Genomic DNA, 26,663 nt, shown 5'->3' on the forward strand with positions numbered 1-26,663 from the left:
ATTATTGAGGAGGGTACAGAATGCTATGTAAGCCCAAGCGAGACGCCAGCAGAGAATGGGTGGGTTATGTGTGTGTGTATGTGTGCCTCCGTGCACGTGTGTGAAGGGGGCATGAACATTCCCCAGAAAATCCTTGACAACATTTATTGTAGGTTTTCTTGAGTTAAGGCGTCACATCTGCATTACCTCATTTAATCCTTATAAAACTTCTGAGGGGTAGAATCCTTTTTTAGAGAGAAGAAAAATGAGGCTCAGAGAGGTCTTGTAACTTTCTGAACATTTAACAATAAATTGTGGAGCTGAGACTCAAGCCCTGCTCCGACTCAACCCTTATGCTACTTATGATGAGCTGAGGCAGTGGCAGGGGTTGCCATAGGCACAAGAAGCACTTGCAAAGACCTAGGTGAAGCCAAACCTTGATGGAGAGGGGTTTTGGTAGGAGAGGTTTAAAGAGCTGAAGTCAGACATGAAGGGAAATTTATGCCTTAATGAGGAATTTTGCATGTCTCTGAAGGCCCTGGGGAGACTGAAAGATTTAAGGACTATTATAGACTAGAGAGGGGCCATTAGGTCGGCAAAGTATTTAAATGGATTTGCAATGGAAATGGAGAGGAGGACAGGTATGTGAACTATTAAGAAAACAGAATGGATAACTTGCGGGGGGTTAAGGGAGAGGAAACTGTTGACTCTATCTCCCAATTTTCCAACCCAATTTTATCGACTAGATGGACAATAAGAGGAGCAGGATCAGTTCTAAATGATTGGAATTTGCAATTGATGATCTAGCCCAGTGCTGTCCAGCAGAAACACAATGCAAGCCACATATGTAATTTTAAATTTTTTAATAGCCACATTTATAAAAATTTTGAAAGAGTAAAATTAATTCTAATATTTATTTAACACAATATATCCAACATAATTAAGATTTTGACATAAATGAATCATTAAAAATAGAGATATTTTATGTTGTTTGTTCATACTACGTCTTAGAAGTACAAAAGGTAATTTATTTACAAGACATCTCAATTCAGACTAGCTACATTTCAAATGCTAAATGGCCATGTGTGGCCAGTGGCTGCCACGGTGGACAAGACAGTTCTCACCTCTGCCCGTCCTCCAGCCTCATCTTCTCATCCCCTGCCCCTGTTGATAGTCTAACTATATTGACTCTTTATTGAAGGATTCCTATGTGACAATCACTGTACTCATATTTTCTCATTGTATTCACCCTTCCCTGTACCCCACCACTATATGCATACAGGAAAAACTTTCTGGGTTTGGTTGTCTTTCATTTGCATTTCACAGACTTGGAAACTGAGACAAAGAGAGATTAAGGAACTAATCCCAGCTCATGTGGCCTATATGTGGCAGGGCTCCAGACCAGATCTGCTGGATGTTTCCTCTCAACCCTGTGCTGTCCTGCCTCCCACCCAGAAGTTCACAATGAAAGCATGCTGAATAATCTTTATTTATTTATTCTGAGATGGACTCTTGCTTTGTTGCCTGGGCTGGAGTGCCATGGTTTGATCTTGGCTCACTGCAACCTCCACCTCCCAGGCTCAAGCAATTCTCCTGCCTCAACCTCCCAAGTAGCTGGGATTACAGGCGTCTGCCACCATGCCCAGCAAATTTTTTTGTATTTTTAGTAGAGACGGGGTTTCACCATGTTGGCCAGGGTGGTCTCAAACTCCTGACTTCAAGTGATCTGCCCGCCTTAGCCTCCCAAAGTGCTGGGATTACAGTTATGAGTCACTGCGCCTGGCCTGAATAATCAATTTTAGTTCAACACTCTCTTTTTAAAAGTATGAAAACTGTGACTCAGACAAGTTGAGTGAATAGCCCAAGGACACACCTTTATTTAGTGGCCAAGTCGAGAATAGGAAAATAATTATATTGAATTAACAAAGTAAAAGCACTTAATAATGCGGTCCAAATGAGGGAACATTATTTTATTATGATACAATATTATTGCTGCACTCTAGGAAAAGCCAATATGTGAGACTCAGAATTTGTAGCAGTCTAGATATTTGGCTACTGCCAAACATTTTATTATGTTTTTAAATATATTTGGATCCTGAATCAAATAAACTGTAAAAAATTATGACATTTATGAGACATTTGGCTATTTAAACTTGACTGGATATTTAATAATGTTAAAAAATTATTGTTAGGTTTTTAAAGTAAGATAATGGTATGGTGGTTTTTTTTAAGTCCTTATCTTTAAAGATGCATAAGGACATATTTGCAGTTGAAATAATATAATGTTTGGGTTAGCTTCAAAATAAAAAGGTAAGAGAATAGCTGGAAATGAAGATGAAACAAGATTGAATAGTTGATAATTTTGAAGCTAGGTGAGGGATAAATGGGATTCATTATACCATTTTATTTAAATTTGCATATGTTTACTTTTTTGGTAATAATTTTTTTTAAATAAATTTATTCAACCGGTGAGCATCTTCACAAACTTTTAAAGCATGCTTTGATTAATACAATTTTGAGGAACATCCCTAGGGGATGTGGTAAGGGGTAACCTTTGCTTAATACCTGTATGTGCAAGACGTCAAGCAAGCCACTTTGCAAACCTTATCTCCTTTAATCCTCACAACAACACTGCCAGACAGGAAGTATGATTCATCTTTATCATTGGAGCACAGAAGCTGGCACTTCGCCTTCTTTGTTCCTCTGGGGTCAAGGACATAGTTTCAGGGGGTTTACAAGTACTCTGGCCCATTGAGATGGGGCTGGCATGAAGAGAAGAGGATCACTGAGCAAGTCCTTGGACTCAGCAAAGTCCTAGGGACCAGAGGATGTGTTGTTCTGCTGGACTGTACAAGGGCAATGAAGAGGCAGGTAGCTATGCCTACTGGCAAGGAGAAACACACCTTCCCCCATTAGCAGCAGGTTAACAGGGCTCTACTGGGGGTTTGCCTGCAACCAGCGCCTCACCTTCCTTTTAGCTCCCTGCTGCCAGCCACAAACCATTCTAGGTAATCTTCTGACTTCTCCAGCTCTTCTCCATACGTGCCCCAAAACTTGCAATCCAGTTTCAGCCTCTCCCCCAGCCACCTCCTCACCATCTCCCTCTTTTCTCCCTCAAGACCTGGTGCTCCTCAGGTAGATCCCTGCAGAGGGTATTCAAGCTCTCTCTGGGATTCTCTTTCCAGTCTATTGATGGAGCTCATTTTGGAAGTTGAAAAAACAAATGAGCACCCACAGCATTGAATGTTCCTCTTCATTGCTTTCCTACTATACCAAATCTAATTATCTGGCACAACATCACCTCCAATGGAGGAACTGACACAAGAACATCTCACAATATATTATCTTGTGTATATAAGATCACCCGTGGGTCCTGTTATTTCCTTTGTGTTCACTCTCCTCTTTGGTGCTCCAGCCATACTTAAGTACTTCCTATTTCTGGAAAAATTCAATGCTGTTCCCCCTGTGTAGAATTAACGGCTCCTCTCTTTGGAAAACTAACTCCCACTCATCTTTTCAGGTCTAAACTGATACCTCACTTCCTCCAAGAAGTTACCCTGACTTCTTATTCTCTACTGTATGCTCCCTAACACTCTCTTTCTCCGTATAATATTCAAACACATATCATTATAAATGCAATTTCTTCATTAAAAAGCTTCCACCTTTTTTTTACACTCCTATTCTGAAAGTGAAATAAATGTGCACCAGTCTGCAAATTGTGCACATTTATGATGTAATGAATGTTTTTCCAAGTTGCTTTCAGAAAACGGTCTGCTACAACTGATCTTTACATCTTTGTCATCTTTTTTGGTCAAAATATTTTGATACCAGCCTTCCTTCCACTGCCCTAAAAAATAAAGCAGTTTTAATAAGTTGAAATTAAGAAAAGACTATACGTGTGTAAAAAAGGGTAGAGGAAAGTGCTACTGATTTGCGCTTTTAGAATCTCCCAAAACCATGAGCACTATCTTTGCTAGGGCTAGGCTGGAACCTGGATAGAATATGAGCATGTGCACATGGCATCCCTAAGGATTCAGAGCTTAAGTGGAGCCTGAGTACTTCAGCAGTGTAACTCACTTAACTGACTTGCCAATTTCTACACTGGCTTGATGGGGCATAATTCAAAACGGGAAAGCTCACGTTCATTCCACTCTCCTGGAGTTGAAAGCCACCTCTCTTCATTCAGCTCTCGAGTTTTTCTTGTTGTCGCATTTAACAACACCCTGGTGGGATGTCTTCTAGATATCATTTTATGGTTCTGCAAGTAATTGCTAAAAGATACAAGGTCTACTTTTTCTATGCTACTTACCTCATTTTATTTAAGAAGGGACTGGGAGGAAGAGATGTGTCCATTTGGCTCCCTAATATATGTGTAGCGTCTGGTGTGGTTCCTGGTACACAGTAGGTATTCAAAGAATATAAGTTGTTGGATGATTCATTACAGTTTTAGAATTAATAGAAGGCTGGCCCTACAGGACATTCTGGTTATTAAAGGAGAATCAGTTATGATTGGTCAGAGTCCAGGCCACACTGAACAGTACCCCAGATAAAAGCAATCTTTGCTGCACAGTGAGAGAGTCACCAATCAGGAGATAATTATCAAGTGTTGACATTCTGCCCAAAACTGTTTCAGACTTCCTGGGGATAAAAAGGAAGAGGTAAGAAGAGACAAAATAATTACACAGAAAATAATGAGAACAAGCAAGTATACCCAACATTTATATGACTCTTTACTGTGTACTTGTCTAGATGAGCTCACTCATCCAAATAAACATGTGGGTTAGTCACCTCTTACAGATGAAAAAACAGAGGTCCAGAGAAATTAAGTGATTTTCACAAAGCTAGTCACTGAAAGAGGTACAATTGTGTATAAAATGTATTGAATCCTGGTCAGAAAGTAAGCTTTGTGGTTCTGATTACAGCTGGTCCCTGACTTACCATGGTTCAATTTAACAATGTTTCAAATTTACAACAGGTTTATTGGGACATAATCCCACTGTAAGTCAAGGAGCATCCATAATTGCTAAAAGTAATTGCAAAACTACCTCAAAGAAAAGGGATAAGCTAGGTTTCATGAAGATCTAGGCTCTTAGGAACAATCATAATGGTCCATACTCTTCATATTCAATATCTGCCCACATACATAGCCTTTAAGTGGTTCACAAAGGTTATTATTCTTAACCCTGGTAACTGCATTTTAACAAACCTCTCAGGTGATTACAATGCAAATAGCTACTGGGGATATAGGAACTGGTCTAGGTGACAAACAGAAACCTAGGCCTGTCCTAGTATTTCCCCTCAGGCAGGATTTCCACATGGGACAGCCACAGGTCTGGGTTCCTGAGCAAAATGGGCAAGAGACAAATTTCCAATTAAAACGAGCAAATATAATCTTTTACTTCACTGACAATAAAGAAACACATACCCAAACTTCATAGACACTATTGTTCTATCAAGTTAGCGAAGATGCTTTTTCTTTTTTTAAAAATGAATTACTTGTTCTGGTGAATGAAATGCACACCATTCTAGACAGCCTTGCTAAAGATGACGGGGTATAGTGTCAAGCTAATGTGACATTATAACACTTTTATTTCTCAATGACAGAAAGTGAAGACAAAATTTCCAAAGAACTTAGTAAGTATTTTCCCCAAATTCTCACAGGCAGGAACAACGACATTCTCCTATAATTCAAAACTATTACTACACACAATAAATCCTACACGGATATAAAATATCATTGACATAGAGTTTATATTCAGATTTCCTCTATTGTTCTCAAAATCTGAGAATTCTAGAATCAATCATATTTTCACATGTTACATTTGGTTGTCATGTCTCTTTAGTAACCTACTCTGAATTTGTCTGATGGTTTCCTCATGATCAGATTCTTTGGAGAAGAACTCTACAAAGGTAATATTGTGCATTTCCCATTGTATCTTATGAGAAGATGCATAATATGACTTTCATTATTACTGATGGTCAGTTTGATCACTTGGTAAAGGTGATATCTACTAGATCTATTTTCATTGCACTGTTCATCGTTTGTAATTAATAAGTAATCTGTGGGGTGACACTTGAGACTATATAAATATCCTGTTCCCCCAAAACTTTTTAGCCATTCATTAACATATCTCATCTGAATCAATTATTTACATTGGTATTGTAAACTGATGGTTTTATTATTTTATGTTTCTTCTACATTTCAGTAGATATTCTTCCATAAAGAGTTTTCCTTTCTTACCCTTGAACTTACCTATTAATTTATGTATTTATTATTTATTCATTTATTTTTTATAACCTAGGTCTTTTTTATTTTCTGTGTGCCATAATTAATTAACATCATGATTCCTGTTGATGCTCAAATTATCCCAAGTTTGACCAATTTGAGCACCTACCAGATACTGCCTGTGTTCTTTTTACATATCCCCATCATTTTTGTACTTCCTTGCTTTATGACATTCCAATGGGATACTGTCTTTTTCATTACTGCATTTTCATATACACTTTTGTCTATTTGTGAGCTTTCTATTCACTTCCATTGAGCTATCTACTCATGAATCAATACCACACTGTTTTAATTATAGAAGCTTTATAGTATGTTTTAATATCTGGCAGGCATTTGTTAAAAGGATAGAGCTTGCATTAAGTATTCTTAGCACACATGCATGCACACACAGGAAACCATCAAAGGAACACAAGGAAACTTTATAATGTTTACTAGGAAACTTGTGGAGGTGATAAATATGTCTATCATCTTAATTACAGTGATGGTTTCACAGGTGTTGCAAATGTTCAAATGTATAAACTTGTATATATTAAATAAGTGCACTTTTTGTATATTAATTTATTCCTCAATAAAGCTGCTTTAAAAATATCTAGTAAGGCTAGTCATCTCTCCTTTTTCTTTTCTTTAAGATTCTCATAGCTATTTTTATTTTTTCATATAAACTTCAAAATCTACTTGACTAGCTCCATAAAAACAACTTTGTTATTTTTATTGAGATTATGCCAAACTTATTAAGATGGGAATAAATGATAGCTTTATTATGTTTATGAGTACCATTCAAAAATGAGAAAAATTTCCAAACTTATTCAAGTCCACTTTTGTATCTTTCAGGAGTATGATAATTTTTTAATCATATAGTGTTAATATATGATTAACAGAAGTGTTAATCATATAGATTTTACACACTTCCTGTTAAGCTTATGATTAAATAAATTCTTTTTTGCTACTAATACAACTGAAGTTTCCTCTTCCATTACGTTATCTAACTAGCTATTGTTTGTGTGTAGAAAGGCTTCTGATTTTTGTATTTTAATAGTCTATTACCTTACTAATTTTTAAAATTGTTTGTGTTAGTATTTTCATTGATTGTTTTGGATTTTCCAGATACACTACAATATCAACTGTAAATAGAGATAGTTTTACTTCTATTTCAATTCTCATGACTCTTTTGTTTATTCTGATCTGATTGAATGGAATAGTATCTCTAACATATATATTTTATCTGTGTGTATACACACACACACACACACACACACACATATATACATATATAAATTTTTTTTTTTGAGATGGAGTCTCGCTCTGTCACCCAGACTGGAGTGCAATGGTGAGATCTCAGCTCACCACAACCTCCGTCTTCTGAGTTTAAGCAATTCTCCTGCCTCAGCCTCCCAAGTAGCTGGGATTACAGGCACATGCCACCACGCCTGGCTAATTTTTTGTATTTTTAGTAGAGATGGGGTTTTGTCATGTTGGCCAGGCTGTTCTGGAACTCCTGACCTCAGGTGATCCACCCGCCTTGGCCTCCCAAAGTGTTGGGATAATAGGCATGAGCCACTGCACCCAACCCTAACATATGTTTACATAGTAGTGGAGTTAGTGGACATTCTTGCCTTGTTCTTGGCCTTTCTGTAAATGCCTCTAGTATTCTCCATTAAGTAATACACCAGCTTTAGGATTGCAATGTGTGTGTGTATGTGTGGTTTTATATATATATATATACACATATATATATGTGTATATATCCATATATATGTGTATATATATATATACACATATATATGTGTATATATCCATATATATGTATATATATATATATCTGTTCAGACAAAATCATCAGTTCTTATTTTATTCAGTATTTTAATCAGGAATGGTTTAGGAACGGTTGCCAATTTTTGTCAAAGGCAGTTTTAGCATCTATGAAGATGAGTGAAGATGGTCATGTGATTTTCTGCTTAGATATATGAACATCTAAATTATGTTAGTAGATTACCTAATATTGAACCATCCGTACATTTTTGGAATAAATGTCACTTGGTCATGATGTTTTATTTTTATGACGAGTTCTTGGGTTCTGTTTGCTAATATGTTTAGATTTTTCTGTATTCATAAGTGAGATTGATCTATAGTTTATTTTTTGTACTATATTTATATGATTTGGGTAACAACATATTTCTTGTTTCATAAAACTTTCTTGTGGCTTTTCTTGTTTTTCTATACTCATATGATTTAAGTAGCATTGGGAGTATTTGATCTTTGAAGACTTAGGAGAATTCTTTTGTGAAATCTAGGCCTAGTCCTTCTGTAATAGCCTTCTCCATTTAGTCTACGGAAACTGGAAGCCCTTGTGTGATTTTGCAAAGCAGAATGTTCCCGTTGCCTACAGTAGCTTCACTCTTCTTTACAGAGCAAGTAGCTATATTCTCTAGGTCTGGCTCATATATCATCTTCTCACTCCACCCCTCACTGCAGGACAGAATCAATATCTATCTTATTTTAATTGCTTCCATAATATTATATTTGTCTTATAGATCTCATCAAGTTTGTATTGTAGCATACCTACTTTTGGACGTATACATTTCTTTCTCCAGTCTCTAACAGACAGACACTGATTTGACCACATTTAATTCTTCAGCCCCCAAAATATTGGTCAGGCTTTCATAGGTATTCAATAAATGTATTTTGAATAATAATCATGGGAGGAAGGAAAAAAATAATGGAAGACAAGACCACTATAGTAGGAACCATAGTCTTTTTTTTTTTGAAACAGAGTCTTGCTCTGTCACCCAGGCTGGAGTACAGTGACACAATCTCAGCTCACTGTAACCTCTGCCTCCCGGCTTCAAGGAATTCTCTTGCCTCAGCCTCCCTGAGTAGCTGGGACTACAGGTGTGCACCACCATACCCAGCTAATTTTTGTATTTTTAGTAGAGATGGGGTTTCACCATGTTTACCAGGCTGGTATCGAACTCCTGACCTAAAGTGATTGTCCGGTTTGGCCTCCTAAGGTGCTGGGATTACAGGCATGAGCCACCACGCCTGGCCGGAACCATAGTCTATTAATAAAGTATGTGGACTCTAAGTCAGATACACTGGAGTTTCTCCCCCAGTTCATCACTGACAAGTGTGTGACATTGGCTGGTTACTTTCTGAGTTTTGTTCTACTCATCTACAGGTAAAGTTTCATAAGGGATTTGTATTCTGAACATGTATACAATTCTTAACATTAAGTACTGTATGTGCCCAATAGATAATACTTTCTCTCTTACTTCTCCCCATAGGAAAGCCTGCATTGTAGTTCTTTGGACAATTCCTGGAGAAATCATGAGATATGACTCTCTCACTTGTAGAATCACAGCAAAGGCTCTGTCCTACTGGTAAGTAGTTCCCTCTGAAATTGCCTGAATGAATGAAATTCTCCAGTTCAGGTGAACGACTCTGAGGATATGCAGGAATGTGTTGTGCTTCTGAGATTTTTACAACATTTGTTTTACAGAGGAAAGTTTACATTAGTTTAACATAGTTAGGAAACACGTCGTCTACTGGAGTAGAATACATTGTATTCTGAACAGTTTAGCAGTCCTCATACTTGGGCTTTCTTCCCAGTTCTTGTGCTATTTTCCCAGACAGCAAATTAATTAAATGGCCTTTGGCCATGACTCTTTCCCTTGAGTCAGCTTTTCTCTCATTTAAAGTGTACAGATAGGGGGGATTTAATTAGCCCAATGCCTGGCACATTGCATGCACTCAATAAATGTTTGTTGAGTATTCGAGTTATCTCTAGATGAAGGTCACTTTTGCTATTACTATTAATTTATAAGCATATGAGTAATTCTTGTGCTGATAATATTGACAGTGAACAAGCACTTAAAAGAAAAGTTAACTCATAACTTACAGGGATGTATCATGAGAATTCAGATAGTCAACAACCTATCTATTTTGAACATATTCACTATTCTTCTAATGTTCTAAGGCTGTAATTCTACACGTGAAGCTCAGATGATTCTAAGATAGTGAGGAACTGCAGCAACTATCTGGATATTTTCTCTGCAATGTGTGTGTGTGTGTGTGTGTGTGTGTGTCTGGTCTGTGTAAGCCCCGACTAAATATAGAGCCCCCATTCTTTGTGTAAGCTACTTAAGAGAAAGGATTTTATCTTCTAATTTTTATCTCTTCAGCAGAAGTTATTATTGCTAGTTCAATCCCAAATCTATATATAAATTACAAAGTTTAAAAACCCCTTAAAAATAAGCTTTTTAAAAATATTTTTCCTGAAATAATGTTTTACTGACCTTGAAAATTTTTCTTAGCTGTTGTCATGCTCAACATTTCTCACTGATGACATATGTGGTGATGATGGTAGTGTAAAGAAAAAGCTTAAGGAAATACACACGGTGCTGATATTTTACTAAAATGAATGTAGCACTCACTCATAATTGTAATTTAATTTTTAAGTAAAAATCTGATTTTCCACTATCATTCCCTTAAGTCTGGCTCATTATAGGCCTAAAGCCTGTATGAATTTACACAGCTGCTTTGAGGCTTTGCATATTTCCTTGTTTTCGATTCTTTGATTTTTTTTTAAAGGGGTATTTTTGCACTGAAGTAAAACACAACTATTAACACTAGCCTCGGGGGAAAAAGAAACTAACAAACCTACAGCTTGAAATGTTTCAACACTTTGCCTTTAAAATTTTGCACACCCTTTAGAAGTTACAAAAATAAAAGCCACTCCCTGCAAAAAAAAAAGAAAAAAAGATTGAGAACAAACTGTCATGGTTTCAGAAAACGATAGCAGACGTGCAGGTGTTAATACCAGAGAGCTTACCTCCGAAGAAAATGGTGCCTTCTAAACAGCCACTATTTACATGTTTTAGAATCCTTTCTTGGGCATGGGTGCCTTTATATTGCCCTATTACCACAAGATGCAAGCCGTGCAGCAGAATGTTTTCTGTATGGTACCCAGCCAAAAGTGAAACAAGTTGCCCACTGACAGAGAGGCCATTTATAGAACATATTCATTTACACCAGTGCTAGGCAGCAACTGAAAGGCAATGCAAAGAAGTAATTTCTCTTTACCTTGCTTGGAGCAACTCTGACCTGGAGAGCCATGTACACATCCTACGTCAAGGAGGTGATGAAAGCCCCACTCCTTATAGCGATGGCATCTGGAAGAAGACACAATTGTCACCGTGAGCTTTTCAATTACTCCTGGAGACTAAGTGTGAGACGCAGTAGTGCAGGATGATTGGATTACGCAAAACGAGACAGATGCCATCTGTGAGCCATGCGTAAGCTGCTAAGTGCCAAAATGAACATCCTTATTAAACGACGGAGTTCTCATACCATTTGTAGTTTGGTCAGATTTGAAAGATGAGTTGATTGTTTTTAGATAGTGTGGCAAATAGGCAGGGACTTGGAATCCTCTCTGGCTGTATGAGTAATTACTGTCTCATACTTAAATTAGAAACATGGGTTTTCAGTTAGGTCTTGAGATTGTTTCCAAAGGATGCTGCTGCATTCATGTTGAAGCGTGGCCTGTCCTCTCTGTTTCACTCACAAGGGCCACAGAGTTCTGAGAAAGAAATCATCAGTTCCTTTCACATCATGGCAAAGAAATGTAAAACTCATGACTTTTTGTTAGGAAACAAAAGGGTTCCCATACTCTAAAATAACGGCCACAATATTGTGGGTGGAATGTTTTCAAGAACTGCCAGGAGGCAGTATTGGAGCTCTGTCTCTCTGTGTCCTGAGGCTCCAGAACCAATCCTTCATTTACAGTTCATTCTCCCATCTTTTTACTGGCACCAACTCTATTATTATTTTTATTTTAATTTTTAATTGCTGTGATTACATAATAATATGGTAATATACCCCATAGTATTTATGGGGTATATGATATATTTTGATATAGGCATCTAGTATGTAATGATCACATCAAGGTAAGTGGGATTTCCATCACCTCAAGCATTTATTCTTTGTGTTACAAGCAATCCAATTATACCCTTTTAGTTATTTTTAAATGTACAATTAAATTATTATTGACTGTAGTCACTCTGTTGTGCTATCAAATACTAGATCTTATACATTCTCTCTCTTTTTTGTATGCATTAACCATCCCCACACTCCCCCTTTTCTCCCACTACCCTTCCCAGCTTCTGGTAACCATTCTTTTACTTTCCATCTCCATGAGTTCAATTGTTTTCATTTTTAGTTCCCACAAATAAGTAGGAACATATGAAATTTGTCTTTCTGTGCCTGGTTTATTTCACTTAACATAAGGACCTCCAGTTCCATCCATATTGTTGCAAATGACAGGATTTCATTCTTTCCTTTGGCTGAATTCTATTCTGTACCTGTACCACATTTCTTTATCCACTTGTCTGTTGATGGACATTTAGGTTGTTTCTTAATCTTGGATATTGTGAAACATGCTGCAATATACATGGGCATGCAGATACCTCTTCGATAGACTGATTTCCATTCTTTGGGGTATATGCTCAGCAGTGGGATTGCTGGATCATATGGCAGTCCTATTTTTGCTCTTTTGAGGAACCTCCAAACTGTTCTCCATAGTGGCTGTACTAATTTACATTCCCACCAACAGTGTATGAGGGTGTCCTTTTCTTCACATCCTCACCAGCATTTGTTATTGCCTGTTTTGGGATAAAAGCCATTTTAACTGGGGTGAAGTCATATCTCTTTGTAGTTTTGATTTGCCTTTCTCTGATGATCGATGATGTTGAGCACTTCTCACATACCCGTTTGCCATTTGTATGTCTTGTTCTGAGAAATGTCTATTCAGATATTTTGAGCATTTTTAAATCATATTATTAGATTTTTTCCTATACAGTTGTTTGAGCTCCTTATATATTCTGGTTGTTAGCCCCTTGTCAGATGGGTAGTGTTTGAGTATTTTTTTTCCCATTCTGCAGGTTGGTGTCTTCACTTTGTTGATTGATTGCTTTGCTGTGGCACCAACTTTAGATGGGAACTTAGCTGTGCCCTGTAATCCTTTTTCCGTTACAGCATCTTCTTAACCGCTATAAAGAGCACATTCTGCAATATCTACCCGCATACCAAAAGCAAAGGTGAAAAGAGTGCCTTCAGCAAGTCCAGGCCTTGATAGTTTTCATCTGAATATGTTATTGAATTTGACATTCATAATGCATATTAATAACACTGTCAATGCTCTTTTATTAATATACCTTAGATAAATCCTTTAATGTGTGGTTGCCCTGTTCTCTGCTTATATTGTGAGTTCTTGCAGAAAAAGACTTTTCTGCCTGCTGGTAAGATTGTAACAGCTCTCAGTGTTGTCTTCAGATTTCAGCACACGGTGGACCCTCAGTAAATGCTGATTGTCCAAATCCCATGCCCTGCCCTATTTGTAACAGTGATGACCCAGACTTTCTCCTTAAAGAGGGCAGGCGGAGGCCAGGTGTGGTGGCTCATGCCTGTAATCCTCGCACTTTGGGAGTCTGAGGCAGACGGATCACAAGGTCAGGATTTCGAGACCAGCCTGGCCAACATAGTGAAACCCCGTCTTTACTAAAAATACAAAAAATTAGCTGGGCATGGTGGCGGGCACCTGTAATCCCAGCTACTCAGGAGGCTTAGGCAGGAGAATCATTTACACCAGAAGGCAGAGGTTGCAGCGAGCTGAGATTGTGCCATTGCACTCCAGCCCTGGCAACAATGAGGGATTCCGTCTCAAAAAAAAAAGGGGGGCAAGTGGAACTTCCTGGGAGTCACAGCACAGCATAAAGCAGAGGATTTGTGCCTGACTCACTCTACTCCCAACACAGGCTGCTTTGTGCACAACTCAGATGCCTTCTGAGTTACTCAGGTAAACAATAACCACCCAAAAACTATCCTCTCAGGAAGTTGGCACCATACATTGGGAACTAATACTCCAGCACTCTACTGGATAAAATACTGAAAAGTACTAATTTTCTATAATTACAATGGAAAAAAATTTGATGACCAATAGTCTAATGAGTAGAGATTATGTGTGTATGGGTATTTACATCTATAATAAGCATCTTTTTTTTTCATCAGAGACACCGCACTGGATTTAAGCATTATTTTTTGAACTGCTACTGTGACCTATTGCGAGAATAAGGCATGAGGCATACACATACACATTTAGCAACTACAATTCTGATTTCCAAGTCTGTCATTAGGCTGATGAAATATTTACATGTGTACATTTTATATGTATATGTGTGTATATATATATATATAGTGTGTACATGTATTTATTCAGCACATACTTATGATAAAGAATAAAATACATAAAACTCTTCACATTCTTTAGTTCTGAATTGTGCTCCTTGATATTTCATCATGTTTTAAATTATTTTCAGTCCCTTTGTGTAATTTGTATCCAGAGTTCTCCTTTGTTTGTTAAAATTGGACTCAGCTACTTCCTTCATGATAGAGGCATTCAAAAACTTCAAGGTACTAAAGAAATATTTTCAAGATTGTAGCACATAATTTAGAATTTCTCCTTGATAAAATCAAAGGAGAAAATGAGCTCAGATCCACAATTACTAATTGCAAATCGTTAGGGCCAGATAGGCTTCTAATTTCAGAAAATTTTGAATTTTATTTAAATAATAGGATCCATATAGTATATTATATCCCATGTCCAAGTAGTCTAGAACTTCCCTCTGTATCCAAACATTGTTTGAGCAGCAAAATGTATAAATATTTGCCACAAGTGGGATGAATAAAAACTAAATAATTTTGTCAATTTGGTTTCATCACCAAATTCATTAACGTCTGGTAATATTCTGTCACCCAAGGATAATAAATAATAAAATAGTTTCCACAGATTTTTAGATTTTTGGATTCACAAAAGGAGTAGTGGACAAACACAGATTTAATTATAAGAATCTGCAGATTGGCATTGATAACAGAACTCTTGCTAAATTAAATTAAATATGGCCTAAAGCAGCTTCAGCACATAACAAACTGCAGCCTAACTTAAGAGCATATTCTTATAACAAGTTGCTGAGCCTCGGCCAATCACAGCAGCTGAGCTTTGGCCAATCACAGACTGCCTACCAATTAGAGCGTGTCTATATCAGGCAAATACTAAGCTGTAGCCAATCAAGCTGTTTCTGTATGTCATTTCATTTTCCTATCTAATACTGCTTCCCCGTGTTGGGTGGAGCTCTCTGAACCTCTCCTGGTTCTGAGGGCTGCCCAATACATGAATTATTCTTTCCTCAAATAAACTCTGCTAAATTTAATTTGTCTAAAGTTTTTCATTTAAAACTGTAAATACAATTTTAAATGATGTGGTAAAAATAAAGACACTGTGTTGACAAAGTCAATTTGTCCCCAAGAAATTAAAAAGTAAAATTTCTTTGCCCTCAGTGCCAGAATGAAATAAGAGATTTCCCCTGATGCTTTCTGCTCCATTATAGCTGGCTTTGCTTTGGAAGTCTGATGGTGTTATATTTTTAGTTTTACTGATTCTCTCTAACCCATTTCTTCCCTTTACGCCCTTCTAGCCACATCTATTGTTCACTGCCTTTTTGAAATTGAATTATTCTATAGGATATCATGAAATCATAAAAATATTAAGAACAAACAGACTCCATTTTATTTCAGGGAGCCATAAAAATAATGGTCAAGATTGGGGTAATTTTTTTTTCTGTTTACAGCCTTTATGGAATTTCCTTTAGGTTTAGGCCCATGTTAAGGCGAAGATACATATATACACACGAGCACACACTGATTTCACTGCTTCATATTTGTTGAATAGTAAATTGTGTCTTGAAAGATAAAGGCACAATAAGGAGCAGTGCCCTATATGGTAATGAATGGCACAGCATCATAAAACAGTTGGCATGGATGACTAGTTATGAATATCCAAACTGTTATTAGACAGTAGTTTCCATACTCCCTCCCATAAACCTAAACCAGGGTTACCAATGACTGCAAATGTAGACACTTGAGTTTTGGTATCTAATTTTACCTACTTTTAAGCCAGTTGACCATGTGCTGCATCTTATCATAGGTAGTATGGAGTAAAGGATCATCTTTAAGAGGATATAGGAAATATCGAGATATACATTGTATCAACTTGAATTAATATTGGGAAAGAAATATACAAGTTAGAGCAATTCAATACAGTCATCACAGAGTAAAAATAAATACGAAAGATAAAGTTAGAGCCCTAATTCAAAGAATATGAATTGTATCTTCAATAGGAAGAGAAAATAGAGTGGAAAGAAGGAGAGAGAGGGCATCTGGATAAGAGAAATACAAAGTACAAAGGAAGTGAGAACAAGTCAATGAGATCTGCTTTGCTAGAGAATGAGAAATAAGACTAATGCAGGATTGGAATGTTGATTGGTGAAGGCCTCAAAGGACAAAAGGAGCATTGTATTTTGGTTCAAAATAAAACAGCACTGTTCTTGAGCAGCAGCATGAAAGACAAAATCAGCAGATGTGAAAAATTATTTTAACAGCAATATAGGAGAAGAAACTACAAAGTGGATATATATTAGCATATTGAAAAGGCTTGAGGTTTGATTTTGGGGCCTAGAATAACTGAGCATAATTAGATTTTTAAGAACACCTTGGAAATAACAGCCTTCTTGATGAGAAACTGAAGGGGGAACAAAGAAGAACAAAAATAACGTCAGGATTTTAATGCCACCAAATTAAGGGGATTACAGTGCTATTGATAAGAATAGGTTATGAAAACAGGAAATGAAAAGCGAACTGTGGGATTCAACACATTAACTTTCAGGGTCAGCTCATACATCAGTGGGCATCAGAATCACCTGGAGGAGTTGTTACAGCGCAGATAGAAGGGCCTCAAACCAGAGTTTCTAATTCAGTAGGTCTTGGGAGGACCTAGTGTTTGCACTTCTGAGTACCATATTTTGAGAAGCACTTATTTAAATTATGTCCTCTAAGACAATTCATGATGGCTGAAGGTGAGGTTGGAGGTCTGGGCCAATGACATAAGTATGAGAATTATCTATGCCCAGGCTATTGTTGAAATTTTGTTGTGGAAATTTCTGACTTACAGCACTTTCTATGATTTTGATACCCTCCATCAACTGTTTCCTTAATTATATGCTCATATTGAAGTGAAATGAATGTGTATTCTCTGGCAGTTCGGAGTAAAAGGGACTGAAAGTTTAAGAAATAAAAGCATTCTGAAAATAGACAATGAGTGTATAAGGGAAGATCAGAGCATAGCTTTTGAAGGATGCAACAGAAAGAGAACCAGGAGGGAATTGCAATCAGGCATTATGTGATACTGGGAAAAAAGACTAGACACTTGACAATCTACTCTGGAAATTTCTTCTCACCCTCTGCAAAGATGCAAAAAGATGGAAATTTAAAAGGAAAAGTTAATAAGTCTACTTTGTATTTTAATTATTGTCAAGTACCCAGGTGCTTAAGTGAAGAGTTTCATGTACATATAAATTACTTCTGTGCCCTAGCATATTTGTAGAAATCTAAATGAGATGTTGTTCCATTTAAAATTTAAATAACTCCCTTGAGAAAATGCCAACCAGACTGCTTCAACTAGAAGCCAATGCATAAACATGTATTTGTTATTTACTTGTTAATGTGTTCAGTATCTTGATGTATTCTGGCCTTTTTTTTTTTGCATGAAAACTAAAGTCCTGTGTAATGTGATTTGATGACCCCAAAATGATGTTTGGAAAAGTAAACAAACAATATTGAGGTAGATGCAGACTATACCATTTATACAAAGGCTCCCCTCAACCCTTCAGAAATAATGGTTACAGTGATACTACATTGTTCCCAAAGGGCTCAGACCTGTCTGAGCTTACACTTTTTACAAAAGGGCAGGTTCAGATCCCTGAACTTAACTTTTTAAAGGATGACTCAGTGGAGGGGAGCTCGCCTGAGACTCCAGAGCACGGAAGGCGATTAAGGGGCAAACCTGGCTTTGTTTAGCAGGCTCAAGCTCATTGTATCAGCCTTGGTTCTGGCAAGGCAGCTGCTGGCAGAAATGTCCAGCCATTTCACATTCTCTGTATCCTGATTGGAATTTACTTCTTACAAGAATGATTTGAAGTTAAAATGAAGTTGGGGGAAAGTTCAAGCAATCCTTAATACTTGAAAATGTACAGCTTCCAGGCTCCAACTGGGGAAAAATTTGACTAAAGCCAGATTATGTGTGTGTGTATGTATGTATGTATGTGTATATATATATACATATATATATATATATATATATATATATATATCATGCCCGTAGGGTTTCTTGGACATAAAATTGTTTTTTGAAGACAACAATATGATAAGTTAAGAGTGAATGAATCAGAAACATATGGATTAAATTTTCCCTGAAATTTGCATAGATTTGGAAGTCATGGAGAAAAGGGCACTTGGCAAGATGCATTTGGGATTTTACTGAACCAAAAACATTTGAGAAATTATCTGAGGTTCCTGGGTGGATGCAAAACTGTGCCAAGTTTTTTTTCATTTTTACAAACTGCTCTGAACTAAAAAAAGAAATAAAAGTCACCTAATTGTAATTTAATGAAGACATGGAATACTGCTTGTACAGCAACTACCAAGCTTCACAGATAAGCATTAGTTTTCTAAGGGATTGGGCTGAGGGCATTTAAGCACAAATATAAATCAAACATGGGCATTAGTTTCACAGACTACAAAGAAATGCTCAATGCCCAAAGATACAGCAGGAGTACAACCTGATGCTGTGGAGAGAATGTTTCATTTGCTTTTTTTTTCCTCGACCTAAATGAAACTAAAATAAACAACAACAATAACTAAAATGTCACTTTAAGAAAAACACATAGTGATGCTTATGTGTATGCATTATTAGGCTTTTTTGTTTGTTTTAGTACACAACATGTCTATATAATATCACTCTTGGGGTGTGACCACGCTGCAGCAAGGGCCTTCTGGGACTTCTAGTATCAGGTAAGACAAAGCCAGGTTTATACTAATCTTGGTGCTTTAGCAAGTAAAAGTAAGCTTCAAGTTGCTTTATAAGCTTTTAAAAGGTTATTAAAATGATATATGAAGAAAACATATATTTTTTAAAAATCTCAGTTCTACTGTTTTTATTGTACTAAATATTGTTCAGCACTAGCAAAGATCTTAGCTTAACAATTTTTTCCATGCCTTTTTTCTAGTGGATCAAAAACTACCATCCTATTCATACAGGATCCTATTCAATAACTATATTCATGTAATAGCTTAGAAAGTAGTTATAAAGAGATTTTCTAAATAGTCACTTTTCAGTGTTTAGTTGAAAAGGAAGGTAGAGAAGAGGAAAGGAATGCATGGTGAGAGCTTTTATAGGGTTGGATATGTATGATAATCTTTGTAGTATTAATCCAGGGATCTAAAATTTAAACATACCATGGACATAAGCAAGAATATTAGAAAACTCAACTTACCCCGAATTTGCTCTTGACCCTGGGTAAGTGAATTCACTGTTTTTTACTTTGCAGGTGGGTTCTAGCTTCTCAAAAGGAAGGTTCATTTGAGCATAAAACCTATCATAAGCACTTACAGCTAATAAGCTAATAATAGGAGCAGTTTTTAAGTGAAATCTGAGCTGAACTAGGGAGTCATTTATAGATCCTGTTAGGTGTGCACATTTTTACTTGGGCAAACTAAATTAGCTGTGTAAATAACATTTAAAATATTTGAAAGTCAGTCTCATGGACTTCTTACCTCTGGCATTATCCTGTCATATGCAGGGAAGGAGAACTTGGAGAGGGTAAACAGCCATGCAAAAGTGGATGGGTTTACTCAGAAGATGCTAAGAGACCCAAGAGACGGATGCTTGACTTCTATAAGTTTTTCTTTAGAGAAGCTATCTTATATCTCTGAAGGGGATAGGCCTTCATGTTGGCAGAAAGGAAGTCCAGAGACCTCTGTGAATTTCCAAATTTGTGAATGCCACAATAAAACACTATTTTCCTACAAAACAAAAGCAAAACCACAAGTGAAGATCTATGCACCTCTTCAGACACATGGTGATTGATCTCTCTCACCTACAAGTACATTTTTAGTGGCTCTGGTACTTGCTGTATCAATTTTTCAATCTGCTTTTATTTATTTCCATACGGAACACACAAGGGAACTCAGTTGCCTCATAGAGCGGAGCTATTGTAAAACAATTCAATAGATCATAGATTTCTATTTTTATGGCTAAAAGCCATTAATTTATTATACTGGTTACTTCATCTTCACTTCCATCTTTGGCCTTAACAATTGTCTTTCTTTCCAGGGCCTGTTTTTTAAAATAAGAGCAATTTTGTCTCATTACCAGATTTACTGCATGTGCCATATTACGGAGGGAAAAGAAGCTGCTCCAGGGTGTGGCTATTGAATGAATGAATGAATGACTGCACTCTTACCTTAGTGAGGCGACCAATTCTTATGGATGAGCTCCATAGCATACAGAGCTCAAACTTGAGCCTCAGCCTGAGACTCACTTCCTTCAGGGTGTTTTCCAATACTCTTCCCCACCCCAACACATTCGCCTTAGTTGGTGCATCTACCTATGTGTTTCTACGGCACCTTGCACATCGCCCATCATAGCTCTTGTCACTTTCCATTGTGATTGCCTATTTACTTATCTTTATAACCACTAGACTATAAACCCTATGAAGGCAGGTATTGTGTCTGACCTGATTTGTTAATTTCTGCAACCCAAGCACATAGAAAATGTCCAAGACACACACACGCATGCACACACACACGCACACACATTCATATATATGTACGTACATATATACACATACACACACATCCATACATATATTAACAGATAAATAAATGGATCGTGGGCTACATTCGGATATCTACAGTCCTTTACTTTAAGTGGAATACGGTACCTACTAAAGGACTATATACATTTGAAAGTGTGAAAACATGAATAGTAGAATAGCAAAAGTGTGCAAAAGTTCAACAACAGACTTAAACATGATAGATTTCCAGGCCAGAGAGATTTAAAAAACATTTTTAAGTGTGCTTTTTCTTAAAGAAACCATACATTCCCTCATTTTACATAACTTTTAGTTTTCTTTCATTCCTCAGCATTGAATACACCGTTGACTGCTTTAGATCTATTTAACAAACAGATTGAAGCTAAAAATTGTTCTTTTCAGCATGCCTAATGATATCCGTCTTTGTCTTGAGATATCACACTTATGAAATCCATGGTTTTTATCATTAATACCAACGTTTTCATTTTTCCAATTTTTATTGTTTTACAAAATAAGAAGGGAAAGGGCAGTAAAAACTAAAATGAGTGTATAAACAGAGCTGTGCCGGCCAGAAAGGTGACAGTGCCAAAAGAGCTGAGGTTTGGCAGACAGCTTCCCCACATGCAATCCATCAAGTTCCTCTGGATCTTCCTCCAAAGTGTACATTGCATATATCAGCTTCTCTCATTTTCTATTACTATCTCCATGGTCAAGCGGTCAAGCCACCATTATCCTTCCTTGTACTACTATACTAGTTCTCTGTGTCCTCACATGGTCTTTTCTCTGTGTGTGCACATCCCTGGTGGCTGTTCGTGTGTCCAAATTTCCTCTTCTTATAAGGACATCAGTCGGATTGGATTAGCGCCCATTCTAACAACTCTCTGCTTTTACTTTTGCCACCATATAATACCCATTTACCAAAAAGCAGCCAGAAGCAGTTTAAAATATAAGTCAAATCACTGGCTTAAAATCTTCAATCTTCATTGGCTTCTTAGTGCTTTTTTTTTTTTAAAGATTCTAATTTTTTATTCTATCATAGAAAGGTCTCCCTACCTGGAATGGTTGAATTGTCTGATCTCATTTGACAAGTACACTCTTCTCCTGCCCATTGTACACTTTTGTACACTTTTCTGCCACCTATTTGCCTTTGTTGCATCCCAAGTACACCAAACTCTTTCCCACCTTGTGTGGCCTTTACTTTCTGCTCCTTCTGCCTGTGATACCCTTCCCTTCATCTTTGTCACTTCTTTCAAATCTCAGGTTATCTGTCCTCTAAAACAGCCATCCAGTGACTCTAGCATACTATTCTATTTTACATCTCTGCACAGAGCTTATTGCTGTTTAGTAATTTTCTTCTTTTTGTTTAGTGTCATTTTCTCTAAAAGAATGAAGACCTTAGAGAGCAGGGGTCTTGTGACTCTTGGAGGAAGTTGAAGCTCTCGATTAATGGGTAGTTCTCAGATTTTTTTTATACAAATCAAAAGCTGATTACATCCTTCACAAGAAAATTATGTCAGGAAGATAACAAATGCTAACAAACTCCCTTTGTCCATGAGATTTCTTTTTCTCTGAATACACAGGCTAATTGGAAAGATCAAATGCATGTGAGGTACTGCAAAACTCACTGCACACACAGAAGGGGTAATGTGGGTGAAAACACAGAGCATAACGTGTGAAAAGACTTAACACAGTCCCCAACACATACTAGGCACCAAAATCTGTTCATTGGTTTATGTTTTTGTCACTTATTATTTGTTAATCCCTTAATTTATTCACTCAACAGGTCTAGCTCACCAATCCCAAGAGGAGCTGTAGATATCGACTATAAAATTTACTTCTTATCCCTGTCTGCATGTCTTCAGAGAGGGATAAGAAGTAAATCCACCAAAGCAGTTAAAGTCTAGAAAACCTGGACCTGGAACTGGCTGCTTTGCAGCTTTCCAATGTTAAATAGTAACAAAACCAACAAGGAACTTAATGACTCAGAACTGAATACACTCAACAGAGAAATTTTTCTAAGAGAAATTTGATAGATGATTGTTGGACAATTAAGCATGTGCTTGAACTTAGAATCACTATTGATTTTCAATTCTCTTAAAAGTGAGAATTAATTCATTAATTTGCCAACTATGAAGACCTTTAAATATTATTCTAGTTACGGAAAACTTGATGGCATAAAGTAATGATTTTTTATGCCCATAAATTCTAGATCAGGAATTCAAGAAGGGCGCTGTTGGTTAGTTCTCACTTAGGGCTCTCTTGTAGTTACAGTCAGATTTTGATTGGGGTGACTGTCATCTTAAGGCTTTGGGGCTTCAGGATCCTCTTCCTAGGTGCCTTCCTTACATGTGTGGGAAGTTGATCAGCTGCTCCAGTTTTCCTTTTCAAGGAGTTACTTTAATGCCCTCATAGTATGGTAGCTATCTTCCCCCAGAGAGAGCAATCTAAGAGATCGGGGTGATAGATAAAATACCTTGACACCCCCGAGAGCCATATACAATCACTTTTGTACTCTCTCTGTCACACAGGGCCAGCCTTGATTCATCGACAAAATCCAGAGGGGGCTATATAAGGGTGTGGGTCATTGGGGGTCATTCTGGAGGCTAACACAAATATCATTAAATATTAACATCTTGGGTAGATAATATGATTAGAGGGTGCCTGAGGACCAAACAAGGATTTTTACACGACAAAAGTTAAGAGAAATGAGTTGATTATAGCAATCAGTAATATGAGTATAGTTTTAAATAAAAATGCATAATTATAGCATATTCATAAGAAAACATAAAATTATTTTAATCACTGAATGTTCTATATACCTTTGTAGACAGGATCGTTCACTGATTCATTTATCCAAACATTCATTTCACTAAAATGTATTGAATAACTGCTATATACAGAGTCTCATGAAGAAACCTGTGAAAAAAGTATGAATTTTGACATCCTCTTTTCAAATGTAACATAGGTCAATAAAGGCATTAGTTGTTTGACCAATAAATTATAGAAAAAACAATGCTCTACATTGATTGCTGCCTTAAAAAAATTCCACAAAAGTTTTAGACTATTTGGACCCATTTCTTGATGGCTTTCCACTGTTCCTTCCAATGCAAACCCACAGTCAGCACCAGGGATGGGAGTAGGAACCTTAAACTTGATTTGATTAATCATTAGTTTCAATGTATAGCTTGTCTTTTATTTAAAGGCATATATGAGCACACATGCATGTACACATGCAAACACATACATCCTAAATGCATATGCCCATTAAAGTATTGATTTGGCAATAAGTTATGCAGCTGAATTTTGATCCTTAGTTTCTTCTCTCTGAAAATCAAGTCCAGATGATCTAAAACAAGCTGACAGTAAAAATGAGAGAACAGGTTTTACCAAATTTAGACCCACTTAAAACTTCATGGAATCTAAGTTTAGAATACACTGAATTTTCCAGCTCTTTCTGGGTTTTGCTTTGCCTAGCACTAGGGAGTGCATCTTTCCAGCAGTTTAAAAGAAGGAGGAGGAGGAGAAAGAGCAGTAGCAGTTTGTGAAATAACTTCTGAAGCTTTTAGAAAATAAAAAGGGTAGAGAAAATGACACCATGATAACTTGGTTGTTAACTTTGCACGTTTCTCTAGAATTCACTTACCCCTAGGGCATGAACAGTTTCAAATGGATGGTAGGAAAGAGATGTTAGATGAAGGTCTTTTGAGTTTGAACAAACCTGAAGTATTTGAGAAGTGTCTGGAAATAAATGAGTCTAAACTACCACTGGACTTATAATAGATACTGTTACAATTCACCAGAACATTTAAAACTCAAGACAATTTCTTCCAGGTCCCTAAAAACAAAACAATCAGTGGTCATTGATGAAAAATCATATTACTTATTCATTCACTGTTTTCTAGTATTTCAGTGTTTATTACTATCCAGCCTCATCTTGGTTATATTTTAAAAACCAAACATTTTCCTACAGCTGTGAATTAGCTTAAACAGTACAATGTAGTTACCATATTGTGCTTCAACTGCTAAACCTGTCACGTCGCAGCACTACAATAACTCATTTAAAAATCAAGATTTTAAAAATGTATGTTGATTAAAATGTACCACTAGAAAGGTATTACATGTCTTACAATGGAAGTGAAATGTATATAAGTATGGGTAAAAAGGCAAGTCACTAGTATGAGACTAAAACTAAAACTAAAACTAAAATTTTCATGGTAAAATACCAGCATGTGTGTACTTGTGCAGTGTACACTTCTAAACACTGAAGGCTTGTAAAAGTAAATGTGTTAAATAGAAGTTTGATAGTTTATCATAAACCTACAGGGAAAAAAAACCAGACTTTGTGTTTTTGATATTTTGTGCATTAATATATTATTACAAACATGAAGATGTTTGTGAATGTTTGTTTTAGTCATTTTCTTTGAAGTCACAGCATTGTACCATCTTCATTTCTGTATAGAGCTGCTTCAATCATAAGTCGTCTAGACTTCCCCTGCCTATCTGGTTTTTATGTTTTCGTTTAAGACAGTAAAATAAGTGTTTTTCGAATCAAAAAAAGAAGATATTGTTACAGAATTGAGCATATTGAACATTTATAAAAAGAACCATTCGATAATACTGTTGCAGACCACACAACGCAGACAGGTGTTCCAAAAATAAGTCCATAAGCTCTATATTTGCATTTCCAGCCCAATGTTCTTGTGAAACTCAATCACAATGACTCTTGAGCCTGGCGATTCAGCTAAGCATAATTGAATATGGACAAATTTACATGAAAAGTTTTGTGCCAATAGAAAATATTTATGTTTGCATATAGCAATGGCATTCTTGGACAATTTGAAGTTTTGCAGAAAAACCCCGTGTGAGATAAGACCTGATACATTAATTAAATTATGCTAGCTTGCTCAAATTGCTATGATATAAACTGACATACTTTCTTCATCATGGGTTAAAAAAATAATGATCTATTACAGGAAGTGAAACCTAATTGCATGAAACCAAACCCACACAAAACTGAAGTTACTCAGATAAACAAAGTTTCCTCCAAGAAAGCTTTGCCTTGCCCTTTTCAAGACATTAACTGTTTATATTATATCGGATTTAAACTTACCAATCAGAAAATTACAGAATGAATATTTGTCTTATAGGAAGCTCTTTGTTCCTTCTCTTTTCGGTTGCAAGGTCATGCATTTTTTTCTTCATGCCCCGTTACTTTGGGGAGCACATTTATTATGTAAGATAGAGACTTTGGAGAAAGTCTTACGACCATACACATCACTCCCTTTGTCAATGTTTAAGTAAATGTTCATTCGCAAGCCTAGTTATCCCCAGGGCATTATTTATTCTAACATAAATAGCATCAGTAAAATTAATTAGAGAAAGATTCCTCCCATTTGTCAGTTACTCTAAAGTTTTGCTTTGAATAAATTAATCGCTCAGCTCACAGTGATGAGTAAGATGCTCAAGGATTACTGAAAGGAAAAAAAGATTCTTATCAGGGCTTCCCCTTGATCTTACCAACAGAACATTGATGGAACAAAGGCAAACAAAACCAAAACAAAACAGCCAACCTGATGCTGGGAAAGAGATGGACGTGTCACCATTGCTGAGGATAAATACCGTGGAAGCTGCACCTGGCCAAG

General features: G+C 36.7%; 1 protein-coding gene and 1 long non-coding RNA gene across 2 annotated transcripts in view; one reads left to right on the top strand and one right to left on the bottom strand.

Moving 5' to 3' along the window:
* TMEM244 (transmembrane protein 244) overlaps nucleotides 1-11,504 on the bottom strand; it is a 30,487-nt gene extending 18,983 nt beyond the window's left edge. Inside the window, exon 1 of the mRNA XM_019030115.3 lies at nucleotides 11,345-11,504. Within this exon, the coding sequence (XP_018885660.2) occupies nucleotides 11,345-11,377 (33 nt within the window). The 5' untranslated portion in view covers nucleotides 11,378-11,504. The remainder of the gene's footprint in view (nucleotides 1-11,344) is intronic.
* LOC129534485 (uncharacterized) lies at nucleotides 5,814-26,663 on the top strand. Its single transcript, XR_008681085.1, has 3 exons — nucleotides 5,814-5,889; nucleotides 9,547-9,642; nucleotides 26,545-26,663. It is a non-coding gene; the product is annotated as an uncharacterized lncRNA (long non-coding RNA).

Source organism: Gorilla gorilla, chromosome 5 (assembly GCF_029281585.2).
Source record: "Gorilla gorilla gorilla isolate KB3781 chromosome 5, NHGRI_mGorGor1-v2.1_pri, whole genome shotgun sequence".
NCBI lineage: Eukaryota > Metazoa > Chordata > Mammalia > Primates > Hominidae > Gorilla > Gorilla gorilla.